The 14,503-nt window shown below is 51.6% G+C and overlaps 1 protein-coding gene across 4 annotated transcripts in view; it reads right to left on the bottom strand.

Annotated features, from left to right (window-relative positions):
- Nucleotides 1–14,503, bottom strand: part of PPIL2 (peptidylprolyl isomerase like 2) — a 27,081-nt gene extending 12,578 nt beyond the window's left edge. For all 4 annotated transcript variants that reach the window (XM_074321769.2, XM_019710143.3, XM_074321768.2 and 1 more), the window contains exons 1-10: nucleotides 14,351–14,503; nucleotides 12,599–12,648; nucleotides 9,301–9,346; nucleotides 7,051–7,113; nucleotides 5,984–6,035; nucleotides 4,423–4,474; nucleotides 3,610–3,701; nucleotides 2,683–2,772; nucleotides 1,611–1,686; nucleotides 710–870 (exon numbers count right to left, since the gene is read on the bottom strand). In XM_074321769.2, coding sequence (XP_074177870.2) covers nucleotides 710–870; nucleotides 1,611–1,686; nucleotides 2,683–2,772; nucleotides 3,610–3,701; nucleotides 4,423–4,474; nucleotides 5,984–6,035; nucleotides 7,051–7,113; nucleotides 9,301–9,346; nucleotides 12,599–12,648; nucleotides 14,351–14,382 — 714 coding nt within the window. In that variant the 5' untranslated portion in view covers nucleotides 14,383–14,503. The remainder of the gene's footprint in view (nucleotides 1–709; nucleotides 871–1,610; nucleotides 1,687–2,682; nucleotides 2,773–3,609; nucleotides 3,702–4,422; nucleotides 4,475–5,983; nucleotides 6,036–7,050; nucleotides 7,114–9,300; nucleotides 9,347–12,598; nucleotides 12,649–14,350) is intronic.

The raw sequence follows: 14,503 nt of genomic DNA, 5'->3' as shown, positions 1-14,503 counted from the left end.
AGGAAGTACACCAAAACAAACTTTCTTTTCTTACTTTTGCCAATTTTCCTCAGAGCCTTGCCTCCCTGCCCCAAAAGCCCCAGTTCGCCAGGCCCTGCCTGAAGAGGGGAAGGGACAGCTTTGGGGCCCAACAGGCCAGGGCACAAATCCTGGTGCCACCACTGCTAACTGAGGCCTCAGGGCCAACTACTGGGTGTTGTGAGAAATGAATGTGCCTGCCCAGGCGCGGGGGGTACTACGCAGCCCCAGGCACCACTTGTTCCCTCCCCTCAGCACCATGGTACCCCTAAAACACCCCTGCCGTGTCTCTCTGGGTTTACTCTGGGCACCAAGTAACCAGCTCTGTACCTCAGTGACTCTGCACCCCAAGGGACATCCCCTCCCTGCCACCCACAGACCGAATGCCTGAGGCGATGTCACGTAGTACCACCAGAGCCACCAGGCAGCTGGCCACCCAGCATGTCCCTTCCCGGCTGCCCAGCTTGGGCCAGAGCACAATGCAGACCCTCCACGGCAGGGGCCACCTTCCCTGTGTGGCCCCAGCACACCTGTCCGTCAACCCCAGCCTCCTCAGTACAGCTATCCTCTGGGCCCCCAGGGGCACCTCAGTTCTGGGGCTCCCAGTCGCCTCCCCTCCAAATGTATCCCAGAACCACTCTGACAGGCAAGGTGGCTGAGCTGGCAGCTGTGCGGCCCTCCACCTACTCACAGCATTCAACTTGTCCACCTTCTTCTTCTCCGGGACTTTCATGGTGGCCGCCAGGACCTCATCCCCTTTGAACTCCCTGTAGAGCTCCTGCAGTGTCTCTCGAGTCTCAGCATTTGTGTTTTTCAAATAATACGATGGGTCCTGTTTGGCCTTTTCTTCATCTACAAAACAGCATGGTGGCCCTGAGCAGCTGAACACCCAGGAATGTCCCCAGATGTGTCACGGGGACAAGAGTCCAGAGCCAACTGCAACAGCGGGAGCCCCGAGGCCAGGACATCGGCCAGCCTCCCTCACAGTGACACCTTGTACAGTAGTTGCTACAAACGCAGGGAGGCACCTGTGGAGGGAGAGCGCGAGGAGGCAGCCCGGCAGGGCAGCAGTCTACCCGCATGGCTCCCACTGGAGTCGGCTTCGGTCTCTGTTCCCAAATAGTGTCTAGAAACCAGCCGGCACCACCGGATCCCAGTGGTGGTGACCGGCCAGCTAAGCAGTACCCACATTCACCACCCCTCACGGGACCCGCCTACCTGCCTACCCACGTGTCCCTGCAGTGGGAACAGAGACAATTCTCAGGAGCGAGGACAGGGCCCCATCCAGACACCTGAGGGCCCCTGGAGCTGAGTCGTGAGTGGGGAAGAGGCAGCGGCCAGGCCTCCCCCACGAGGCTGTGGGCACCTGGGTGTAAAGGCCCAGCTGGCACCCACGTTACACCCCTGTAGGTGGGTGTTGGCCAGGGTAGTCCTGTCAACTTCAGCACAAGAGAAGGGGAACATCAGCTCAGGAAATTCCAGAGCTACCTAGGCGTGAGCGAGACTGGCCCCAGGAAGGAGGGGCTTCGCCCAGGGAGCACTGACCTATTCCCTCCAACTCTGGCCCCCGCACCAGCTCTGGCCGTACGTACCTGGGTCTGTCATTTTCATGTTATTCTTAACATGAAAGAAGTTGGAGACGTTGAATTTGTCCAAATTGGTGGGGTCCTGCAACAAAAAGAAGAGGCGCAGCAGAGTGAGCCCAGCACCATAGGTGGGTCCCGGGCTGTGGCCACGTGGTTGCTTCAGGCAGCAAAGCATGGACAGGTAGCATGAGGGTCCTGTGGCCAGGAGGGGAGAGATGCCGTCTGTCCTGTGGCTGCCCGGAGGCCTTGGGGGTTGAGCAGGCAACAGGGGCACCAGGAGTGGGGGGAGGGCTCTGCCCCAGGCAGAGCCACGAGCAGCAGTGGGGTGGGGACAGTGGCACCAATGGCGAGCTGCCCACCAAACTGCATCCGTTTCTCTACAGCACACAGCTGACACGCATCCCTTGTTATGCAGCCACAGGACGGATGGAGTCTTCTGGAGGGGACGTGGGCAGGCATGGGGCGCCCACCTTAAAGCCTCCCACATGCAGCCCTGCACTCCCTTCAGCCTGGCTGCCAGGCACAGACCCCACAGTGCTCGGGCCCTGGGGACAGCAAGCCCACCCCTTTGGAGGGAACATACGCTGACCTCCCATTACAATGCGACAAGCCACAGAAGGGAACAGCCTCCAGATTTTCTCAGTCCACGTTTTTCATTAACTCACTCAGGGTTCTCTGACACCTACAGGGGTGCCCTATGCCCAACACTGGGGTACAGATCACACACCAGCCCCCACTCTCAGGGGTGGGAGGAGAGTCAGGACTGCAAAAGGGGCCGCTCGGATGCCAAGATGGCACTGGGGGCAGAGATGAGGGGCCCTGACACAAGAGGGGACAGGCATCAAAGGGGGAGATCTGAGAGCCAGACTGAGGAAGTGGCATGTGCAAAGGCCCAGGTGACTGAGCACAGGGAGGGCAGGAGATGGGGGCACTGCCAATAGCAGCGGGGGAACTGCAACCAGGCAGGTGGCAAGGAGGCCACCGAGCCTGGATAGAGAGGTGGGGTTGGCAGAGGGGAGCCATGCCAAGGTCCTCGGGGTGGTCCCTCCTGAGAACAATAGTGGGAAGGGACACCCACCTGGAGGGTGATGATGTCCTGCCGGGAGAAGGGCTCGTCGGTCAGCAGATCTCGAAAGTTCTTGGCCTTGATATTTAGCTGCTCCACTGCCTAGAGCCAAGGGGAAGCCAGCTGTTACAATGCCTGTCCCCAACCCGGCCCTGGGAGCCCATGAGTCCAGGCGACGGCACCATTCCAGCAGTCAGGAAAAGGATGGGACAACCATGTACCCACCACAGGCTCATAGCAACAGCCCAGCCACTGGGGGTGGGGCTTGCTGAGCCCCAAAGACTCTAATTCCTCCCTCTGAGCAAGGCTCCTCACAGGACACGCATATGACACACGTCTTACACATCAGCAAACAAGCTCAACGAGGCCGCCCATCTTTACCAAGCCCCCTTCCATTCATGCCCGCTTCAGGCACACGTCACTCCGAGTCATTAGGGCAGCACTGGCCACCCAGACCCTACCAACAGCCAGGGACAGGCATGAAAACAGCTCAGGGAGGACTTTCCCAAAATGTGGGGCCCACAGCCCTGCTGTCTGTGCTCTCCGCCGGTACACCCAGGGCAGGAGGGCTGCTGTGGAAACCGGGTCTCCTCTTCCCCACACCCACCCCGCAGCCCGCATCCAGTCCTCCTGGGGACTCCGCCAGGAGCTGGGGCTCAGCTCTCCCCTCGAAGCGCTGGAGCTTGCCCTCAGGGCACAGGCTCCCTCCCAGGGCCTGGCCCGTAAGTCTGCGCAAGATCCTGTGAGGATCCCTGGGTACAAAAGAACTACCTGGGTTTCAGGTGCGGAGGCCACAGCAAGGCCCCGCCTTTCCTGGACTGTGCCAGCAGCTCTCAGAATGTCAGCTCCATGGAGACCAGCTGTGCCCGCTGCCCAGCCCAGGGTTCCCCAGAGCACAGCCCTGAAGAGCCTGATGCCACACAGGCCCCGAGAACCCACCTCGTAGGCGTAGACGTTCCCGCTGGTCCTGATGGCCACGATGTGGGTGTTGTTGGTGAACACGGTGAAGAGCACTGGGCAGTGGTACTTGTCTAGCGAGAAGGCACAGAAGCAAGTTGGAACCAGGCCCCAGGTCAGCTCAACGGAGGCGGAGCCCTGCGTCAGCAGGCCCACTGCAGGGGCCCAGGGGCGCAGCCGCCTGCTCGAGCCCCGCCTCCAATACCCCCTAGGAAACTCCTGCTCACAGGTGTCCGCTCCATCAGCCCGCAGCCCGTCGCTGCTGACCACTGCCCCAGCCTCTTCCTCCCCCTCACACCCTGTGACACTCCTCACCCTGTCTCCTGGGTTATTGCAACAAACTCCTGCTTCCTGCCCCTGCCCTGGGGCAGTCCTGGGGCTGTATGATCAGTGGTGAGGAGAAGACCAGCCCAAGAGCCACCTGGCAAATCTGTCAGCTACCCCACACCCACTGCCCGGCTGCCCGCCCTGGGCCGCAGCCTGCACAGCTTCTGCCTCCAGCCACGAGCAGACCAGAGCCACATGGCCCACCTGTGCCCACAGAGGCCACCAAAGGCCCACATGGCCCGACTGCTTCTGTGGGAAGAAGTACCCAAAACCCAAGGATTTTCCCCTCCACCATCACCTATAGAAACTATCTGGACCTTTAAGGAAAAATTACATTACGTCTTTGAGAAATTAAAAGCAAGTGTCCAGCCTGATCAGAAAGGATTGGTTCTGCAGAGAACCTGGTGAGAGGCAGCGGCTGGGTTCTGCAGGCCAGGCCTTGAGTCCGCTGTAGAAGACATCCCTTACCTTCGCTGTTCTTTGCAAAGTTAAGCTTGATCAGGGACCGCCCATCCAGTTTCTAAAAGAAGTAGAATTAATAATTAATAATAACGAAGAAGTGGCTGATATGAAGAACTGCTGAGGCTGGGTGTCACAGACGAAATGGAAAAATCCCTGACTGTCCAAGCTTCCGCAGCTGTAGGCAAGAGGGTAAGGCGCAGGTGGTGACCTGGAGGTCCCAAGACACAACAATCAACCTGGATAAGGGGGCTGCACAACGAACCCCAGCTTCTGAGCCAGCAAACCAACCCTGGACACAGGATTAGGACCCAGGCTGGAGGCCGTGGCCAAGGGAAAGCTTTGTTTATACACCTTGTGATGTTCACACAGTTTTATAGCAAGCACTGATTATTTCTGAAATTAAAAACTGGGTGGTGTTTACCTGATTCTTCTGTCATATGACTATTTAAGAAGGATAAAACTCTAAAAAGTAGGGGGAACAGGAATAAACGCACCCAAATGTTAAGAGCAACTGTGATGGGATCCTCTCTTTTTCAATGTTTCTATAATGTGTCTGAAATATACCTGTTCTACAGGAAACTTCACAATGAAACAAAGTCCAGGCAGCCAGAGGAAAGAAGCCATCCAGGTGTGGAGGCCTCAGCGGAATGAATGAGGGCAACTGAATAAATAAAGAAACGGGCCCAAGCTGCAGCACGAGGGAAGGAGAGAGACCTCTGAGAAGTAAAGGGACCAGGAGAACACAGGGATGATCAAGACCTGTGGGCACACAGGGGGTTTATGGCGAAGGCATGCAGAGTGGGGAGAAAAGGAGAATAAGCTAGAACTTGACCCCGGGGATCTCTTCCTGAGCAGCACAGAACCTGTGACACTGGGCCTGAATGCACGACACATAAAAAGCTGCTTAACCTAACTCACAATAAAAATACAAATTAAAACAATATTTTTGCCCACAAGTAGCAAAAAACACAAAGAAACAGATGCTATCCCATGTTGCCAAGGGTATGGGGAAACAGGCATTTTCTTTCACACACTGCTGTTAGGAGTTGAAACAGGTGTAACTTAAGACGGAAATCTGCCAGCGACCAGACCCAAAACCGCACCTCCCCATACCCAGCAGTCCCGGGAGAACGCTCAGTGAAAGCCTAGAGAAGCGTGTACAAGGGTGCTCCCAACCGACCGCTGTTTGCAACAGCAGGCCACTTCTGATCCCCTGCAGGCCCCCCACAAGAGGGCGTACACAGGCACCACAGGATGAGGCATGGCTGTCTGCACTGCCAAACTCGGATCTCTGACACACTGGGGAGCGAAAGCAAGGTACAGAGGGGTGCACGCATGGGACGGCACCTGCGGCCCAAGGGAAGATGATGGACGCCTGCACACACAGGTGCACTCGTAGGGGACATTTCTGGAAAGGAATGGGTGTGGAGAGGGGCAGACAGTCCCTTCACTGTGCCACATGAATGGTCTTCTCCCACGCTCGTGTGTACACGAAAACCACAGAACCAAAGGAGAGGTGAGAGGACAGCGTTCAGCCGCATCGTTTAAATTCCTGCACAGCACCTACCTCGCCATTGCTGGGGTTGGTCCCATACTTCTTAAGCCACGGGACGATGTTCCTGAAGGGAAGAGAACACAGCATCAGCGTGGGGGCGGGTGCAGCCTGGTGGCGACAGCACCCACCCACAGTCCAGGAGGCTGCTTCCGGGGGACAGATGTGAAGGGGCTTCACCTGCCTCACATCTGCTCACAGGAGCCAAGCAGTTGCGCGCCTTACCTTGTCAAAGGAAGGAGGGGATATTTCTGGATCCAAAGGCTTCTAAGTATGTTCAGGGTTTTTATTGCCGTTACGTATAAACAACACAAACCAGCAAAAAAAAGACGTACATAAATGTTGCTGTGTCCATACAATGAGACACTGGGCCATCATCAAAATTATAACTTCCAGAGACTTCTGAATGACATGGGGGAAAAGCTCCCATCATGACTGAGTAGAGAATGGATTCAGAACTATCTTCATGGTATTATCTCAACCATGTCACCACAAATAAACTCACAAACAAGACGAGTATAAGCATTGACAGTGGTTATCCCAGTTAGTGCAATTATGGGAAATTTTTCCTTTCCTTTTACAGTATTTTCCAATTTTTCTAAAATAAGTCTGAACCATGAGAAAATTACATAAGCTAACTTCTGTGGGAACATAAAACTGAGCATAATGTTTCAAAATACTGCACTGGAAAAGTATGCAGCCTGATCAGGGCTCTGCTTTCATAAAGTCAAAAGTACTCAGTTCATTAACATTCCAAAACAGGTACACAGGTGCCCATCAGAACACTAGGACCCACACGGCGGGAGGTCAGTGCCACGCCAGGAGGACAGCAGCGCGGTCCGCAAAGCTGCCCGCCCCAGATCACAGCAGCGTTGCTTCCTCCTCCTCTGTGAGGCCCTGGCAGTCCCTCCTGGGTCCCCCAGAGGCCCACCCAGGGCTCCCGAGGCTGCCGGGACCTCAGCATGGCCTGGCGTGGCACTGCCTGGAACCGCAAATCCTCCAGCGTGCCCCACATTCCCTTCCTGAGTGGGTGTCAACAGCCTCACCCCGTGTGTTAGCTCAAAAGTCAAGAGAGAACTCACAGCAAGTCGAAGACAACGCCTTCCGGGGTGCAGACCGGGTAGGTGAAGGGCTGCAGAGAGAGACTGAGAAAGGACACGGTCACTCCCGGTCATGTAGCAGGCTGGCCAGGTCACTCCCACGGGGCCCCTGTGACTTCTCCCTCGGCCCCTCCCTCATTCAGTCATTCCTTCAACAATTCTGGCGCTCTCCTCCACAGCCGGGATGGGTGCCCGCACGGAGGTGACTCCCACATCCCTGCCCCCTCAGGAGCTCCCAGCACAAACCGGTAAGTACAAGGCAAGGGCTCCAAGAGGTGGTGAGGGGGCTTTGGGACAAGAGTAACCTGGTCCTCCTCACACCCTCTGCTGTGACACGTAATACACAGGTAATCACGGTCAAGCCCAAAAGAGGTCCCTGGAGGTGGCCTAGGTGAGGCAGGACAGGAATTCGCTCCCCAAAACCTCACCTAGCAGGCACGACCAGGCCACATTTTTCTACTGAGAACTGTCCTCTCCCATCTCAAGAGACTTTAGTGGGGCTCTCATGGTCTGGGGGTGCCCTGCCTGCTCCTGACCACAGAATGTGAACCCAGTTCTCCCCACATTTCTCCAAGAGGGGGGCATGTAACTCAGGCAAGACCTGAGTCCCTGGGAGCCCTGGGTAAATTCTGATTATGTGGATGGGGGGGTAGAGGGGCCTACAGAGGCCCAGACTGCCACAGGCCGTTTGCCACCTCGCAAAGGGTTTCCTTAGGAAAAGCAGAGTCCACAAATGAAGGGAGACTGTAACTGGTAGATTTCCTTAAGCCAGTACCTTTTTTTCTTGCATAGGGTTTCTGTCACTAACCATCAAGAACACTGGATGAGCTGGCTTGTTTATACACTGGTCACCTGTAAGTTTGGTGAGCACAGGTCCCCAGGACCTGGACAGCCTGGCAGTATGGAGGTTACCTCCCACATGCTGCCTTCATGGGGCAACCTCACCACCTTCCTCTCTGACCTAGTGGCGCTGCGGTTGGGCTGAGGACTGACCAGAGCAGGACCTGTCATCCTAGCAGGTTCCAAGCAGCAAGAAATGTACATGCATCCTCTGGGGAGCTAAAGGGCAAATTCTCAAAGCCCACTGTTACCCAGAGCCCAAGGTAGTTCAAATGGGCGAGACACAGATCAGAGTCTTCTTAGAGAACTGGGAACCAAGGATGGAAGTATTTCCATAAAACTAATCCATACCCAATCCGAGTAAGACATTGTCATGAGGCTGATGACAAAGCCTGGTGGGGGTGGGGAGAAATCCAACCAATGACACCTGGGCCTCACTTGTTCACCCTCCCTGAGCAAGTGCATCTGCAGGAAAAGCCCTCACACACATACTGCGTGGGAGCCTCCCGGGGGCGCCTGGGCAGATCCAGCGGCTGAACCCCTCGGCCTTCCCTGCACCCTCACCGGCCCTGTTATCTGGCTGACCTGCCTCAGCTGGCGTGCTGGGTCACCAGGAGAGCTCTGTCAGCTCTCAAGGCTCCCCCGACCTATGGAAGCAGAACTTGGGGGGCTGGGAGAGGAGGCCATAAAGACATGCATGTGTCCAGGGCAGAGATGACCATGGCTTGAGTTTGGGGAAACGCAGGCCCAAGGGGATCACCAGCCCTGCCCACCCCCACCACCCCCAATGTGTTGGGGTTCATTAGTCCTAGCCCCACTTTTCCAAAAGACCCACCTGCTGTTCATACACATACCAACTGGGGTGGGAAGAAGCATTTGACTGGCTCTGCAGCTGGGTGCCTCCCTACCCCTAGCAGTGAGCTGCGTTCTCGGGGAAGGGAGAAGGGGCTCACGGTACCATGACTATTGCTGCTACTGTTACTACTTAGACTCTGGACCAAAAGCACAGCGTGAAAGGCACTGGCCTGGAGTAGACCACTGGGTTCAAGCCTCAGTGGGACCACTTCCTGGATGGGACACCTGGGCAAGGAACTTCACTCTTCTAAGCACGGATTCTCTCAACTGTAAAATATGCTTAACGTCAGAGTCTACCTACCTTAGAAAGTAAAAATGGGGTGAAAAAGACCATGCACATAAACACAGACAGAATAAGTGGAAAATAATCATTAGTTCATATCATTGCTGGGTCACCTTCTCCCAATTCAGGGACGAGCTGGGTGGGGGAATGCAGACAGAACCCACATCTGCATCTCCAAGGATTAGATTCATTGCCAAATAACTAAGTATGAGAGAATTATTACAAGGGAAAGATTAAACTCTCAAAACTCTTACCTGCAGTGGTCAAAAGGTAAACGACGAAAATTTGTTTGTGGGATATCTGTTTAAAATGAAAATAAAAGACAGAAAGTTTATTCTGTAAAAAATTTCACATTATGTGTTCCAACAATTCAATGACATTTTAATAAAAAGTTCATGTAAATTACCTAGTGCAGCAATTGCTGTGAATTAAAAACCTTTCAATAGATAGAACCAAAACACATAGGGTATATCAGTTAAGAATTTAAGAGGAAAAAGCACATACAGGCATAACTCGGAGATACTGAGGGTTCGGCTCCAGACCACAATAAAGCAAATATCACAATGAACTAAGTCACACGAATTTTGGGGTTTCCCAGTGCATGCAAAAGTTATGTTTATACTATACTGTATTAAATGTGCAATAGCATTATGTCTAAAAAAATGTACTGCACGTACTTTAATTAAATAATACTTCATCGCTAAAAAATGCTAACCATCATCTGGGCCTTCAGTGAGTTGTAATGTTTTTGCTGATCAAGGGTTGTGCCTCAGTGTTGATCGCTGCTGACTGATCAGCGGGGTGGTTGCTGAAGGTTGGGGGGCTGTGGCAATTTCTTAAAATAAGACAACAGTGAAGTTGTGTTGCATTGATTGACTCCCTTTCACGAACAATTTCTCTGTAGCATGTGATACTGTTTGATAGCATTTACCCACAGAGCTTTCAAAATCGGAGTTCAATCCTCTCAAACCCCACTGCTGCTTTATCACTAAATTTATGTAAAATTCTAAATCCTTTGTTATCATTTCAACAATCTTCACAGCATCGTCACCAGTAGAATCCATCTCAAGAAGCAACTTCTCATCCATTAAAGTTTTATAAGATTATAGTAATTTTTCAGATCTTCAGGATCCATTTCTATTTCTAGTTTTCTTGCTATTTTTACCACATCTGCAGTTATTTCCTCCACTAAAGTCTTGAACCTCTCAAAATCATCTGTAAGGATTGGAATCAACTTCTTTGAAATGCCTGTTAATGTTGATATTTTGACCTCTTCCCATGAATCACAACTGTTATTAATGGCATCTGGAATGGTAAATCCTTTCCAGAAGGTTTTCAATTTACTTTGCCCAGATCTATCAGAGGAATCCCCATCTATAGCAGCGATAGCCTTACGAAATGTATTTCTTAAATAATAAGACTTGAAAGTTGAAATGACTCCCTGATCGATGCACTGCAGAATGGATGTTGTTAGCAGGCATGAAAACGACATTAATTTCATTCTCTTGGGTGACCAAGTGCATTGTGAATGAGCAGTAGTATTTTGAAAGGAATCTTTTCTTTTGAGCAGCGAGTCTCAACAGTGGGCTTCCAATATTCAGTAAACCATGTCGTAAACAGATGTACTATCATCCAGGCTTTGTTGTTCCATTTATAGAACAGAGGCAGAGTAGATTTAGCATAATTCTTAAGGGCCCTAGGATTTCTGGAATGGTAAATGAGCACCGACTTCAACTTAAAGTACCAGCTGCATAAGTCCCTACCAAGAGAGTCAACCTGTCCCTTGAAGTGATGAAGTCAGGCATTGGCTTCTCTCTAGCTATGAAAGTCCCAGATGGCATCTTCTTCCAATATAAAGTTGTTTCATCTATAATCAAAAATCTGGGGTCGGCCCGGTGGCTCAGGCGGTTAGAGCTCCGTGCTCCTAACTCCGAAGGCTGCCGGTTTGATTCCCACATGGGCCAGTGGGCTCTCAACCACAAGGCTGCCAGTTCAACTCCTCGAGTCCCGCAAGGGATGGTGGGCTCCGCCCCCTGCAACTAAAAATTGAACACGGCACCTTGAGTTGAGCTGCCGCTGAGCTCCCGGATGGCTCAGTAGGTTGGAGTGCGTCCTCTCAACCACAAGGTTGCCAGTTTGATTCCTCGAGTCCCACAAGGGATGGTGGGCTGTGCCCCCTGCAACTAGCAACGGCAACTGGACCTGGAGCTGAGCTGCGCCCTCCACAACTAAGACTGAAAGGACAACAACTTGAAGCTGAACCACACCCTCCACAACTAAGACTGAAAGAACAACTTGACTTGGAAAAAAGTCCTGGAAGTACACACTGTTCCCGAATAAAATCCTGTTCCCCTTCCCCAATAAAAAAAAAAAAAAAAAATCTGTTGTTTAGTGTATGAAGTCACCTTTATTAATTATCTTAGCTAGATCTCTGGATACCTTCTTGCAACTTCCATATTAGTTAGGACTTGCTAGTTTACCCTGCACTTTTATGTTGTGGAGACAGCTGCTTTCCTTAAACCTCATGAACCAACCTTTGCTGGCTTCCATCTTTTCTTCTACAGCTTCTTTACCCTCTCAGCCTTCAAAGAATTGAAGACAGTTAGGGACTTGCTCTGGATTAAACTTTGGCTTAAGAGAATGTTGTGGCTGGTTTGATCTTCTATCCAGACCACTAAAACTTTTTTCCTATCAGCAATAAGGCTGCTTTGCTTTCTTATTTGTGTGTTGGCTGAAGTAGCACTTTTCATTTCCTTTTTGTTGCATTCACAACTTAGCTAATTGGTGCAAGAGGCTTAGCTTTCGGCCTATCTCGTCTTTCTACATGCCTTCCTCACTAAACTTAACCATTTCTAGATTTTAATTTAAAGTGAGAGACATGCAGCTCTTCCTTTTATTGGAACATTTAGAGGCCATTGTAGGGTTATTGATTGGTCTAATTTCAAAACTATTGTGTCTCAGGGAACAGGGAGGCCCAAAGAGAGGGAAAGAAATGGAGAAAGGCCAGTTGATGGAGCAGTCAGAGCACACAACATTTATTAAGTTTGCCATTTTATGTGGGCATGGTTCACAGTGCCTCAAAACAATTATAATAGTGACATCAAAGATCACTGATCACAGATCACCATAACAAATATAATAATGAAAAAGTTAGAAGTATTGTGAGAATTACCAAAATGTGACACAGAGACAGGGAGTGAACAAATGCAGTTGGAAAAACAGCACCCATAGACTTGCTCAAAAACGCAATATCTGCAAAGCACAGTAAAGCAAGGTATGTCTGCCTGCATTAATTTGATAGAGAAAAGAACGTTATTTTAACCCATGTTAAAAAACAAAACAAAAAACCCACCACTAAAATTAAACCGTTTCTCATATGTTTAGTGTATTTCTTCTTTTCTGAATTTTCTGTGTCCACAGCCCATGTGTCTCTATAAGTGTCCATATTCTTGTTAATTGTTCATTTTTACAGGTTCATTGTATAGTGAGGATATCATTTTTTAATTACACCCCCACACATACTGAGGGGAACAGAAGGATTTTATGCCTTACCTGGTTTTTTGCCACCATAAAAATGAGTGTATTCAGCACAGGTAATGTACCTGAAAAAGAGAGAGAGAATTGTACTACCATCCTCTTTATAGAGAGGACAGAGTTTCTGGAAGTAATGGATAACTGAATCATTTCAATCATTCAGCAAATGCCTATTAAACACCTACTCTATGTCAGGCACACAATGATAAACAAAAACAGACCTGGGGATACACAAATTGGTAAACAAATACAAACAGTCGTGCTTTGCTCTGAAGGAAATGAACTAAAACTAATAGGTGGGTTAGTGATGAGAAGGAGCTAGCCCTGTGAAGATGTGGGAGAAGAGCTTTCCAGGCCGAGGGAGCAAGCAGGCCTAGCGTGCATAAAAGCCCTGAGGCACAAAAAGCTGTTGTGTTCCCAAACAAGGGCAAAGTCACTGAAAAAGAGTGTGCATGGAGGCATGTGGCAGCAGATGAAGAAGCAGGTCACAGTGGTCTGATCACGGGGGGCCTGGCAGGCCGTGTAGGACTGGATTTGTGGGATGGAAAGCTGTTGGAGGGTTTGGGGCAAGGCCTTGATAGGATCTACCGTCTGTCCTCAAAGCATCACTGACTGCTGCGCATAAAGGGACAAGCAAAAGAGGCAGCAGAAATCCAGTGACTACAACGGTCCAAGAAGGAGTTGGCATAAACTCCACCTATGTGGAAATTGGTGGACCAGAGTGGTCAGTTCCTGGAAGAGCCAGTAGGACTTAAGATGGACTAGAGGAAGAGAGAGCTGAGGGAAAGAGGCGCCAAGGCTAACTCCCAGACTTCTGACCTGACAAACTGAGTAGCTATGTGACCACTGAGATAGGGAAGGTGGCGGAGGGGCAGGCTCTGGCGCTGAAAATCAAGAGTTTGGGGCATATTAAATTTGAGACGCCTATCAGACCTCCAAGTGGAGATGTGGAGTAAGCAGCTGACTACTGGGAGACTGGAGAGATCACCCAGGGAGAATGTAAACTGAGACGAAACCAGGGGGATGTCGACCTATGAGTTCTGGGAGAGGGGAGGAGGATCCAGCACAGGAGTCTGAGAAAAGAGAAGCCACTGAGGTAGACTGAAATTAAAGAGCAGCTACCAAAGAGGGGCTTCCAAAGGAGAGGGGTGGTCAACTGCTGTTGACAAGGCCCACAAACAGAGGACTGAGAATTGACCACTCGATTTAGCAACAGAGAAGTTACTGGGATCCTGATAAGAGTAGTACTAAGGGGCGAAAGCCTGACTGGAGCGGTTTCAAGAGACAGCAGAAAACAGCACGTAGGTACAGGTCTTTCACGTTAAGAAACATGGTGGCAACTGGAAGGGAATTCGGGCAAGGTTAGTTCGTTTTAAACGGGAAGATTCTGTAGCATGTGTGTCGGCTGATCGCCGCGAACCAGCACACAGCGAGAGGCTGGGGGTGAAGAGAGAGGAATTAATTCGGGAGCAGAACTCGCGAGTGGACAGGCGGGCGGTCCGGGACAAAAGCTAAGTCGCAGGGACGGTGCCCGCGCGGCGCCGAAGCGGTGGGAGGGCCGCGCTCAGGTGAGGACACCTGCGGTACATTAGAGCCGGGATTTCGAGAGACCTCGGCGGCTGGGTAAGAAGCGGAGGCGTCCTGGAGGAAACGACATCAGAGAGGGACCCTGGGGACCAGCTCTGAGGGAGAAAGGGGGGCGGCGCTGAGTGCGGGACAGGCGAAGACTGAGGCAGAGTGGGCCTCGCTGCCGGCTGAGGCTCAACTTACATCTTGTCCTTCTGATGCTGTCGCTTCCCCATGGCGGCGGCAGAGGCAGTGGCAGGAGCCGGGAGCGGAGAAAAACGACAGACAACTCAGTCCGCTGTGTCTCAGCGGAGCTCCATAACTACTTCCGGGTCCGTCCCGGAAGCGGGCCCTCCG

The sequence above is a fragment of the Rhinolophus sinicus genome, chromosome 9 (assembly GCF_057876585.1).
Source record: "Rhinolophus sinicus isolate RSI-liver-muscle chromosome 9, RSI-T2T, whole genome shotgun sequence".
NCBI classification, from domain to species: domain Eukaryota; kingdom Metazoa; phylum Chordata; class Mammalia; order Chiroptera; family Rhinolophidae; genus Rhinolophus; species Rhinolophus sinicus.
This window is presented reverse-complemented; position numbering and strand designations above follow the sequence as displayed.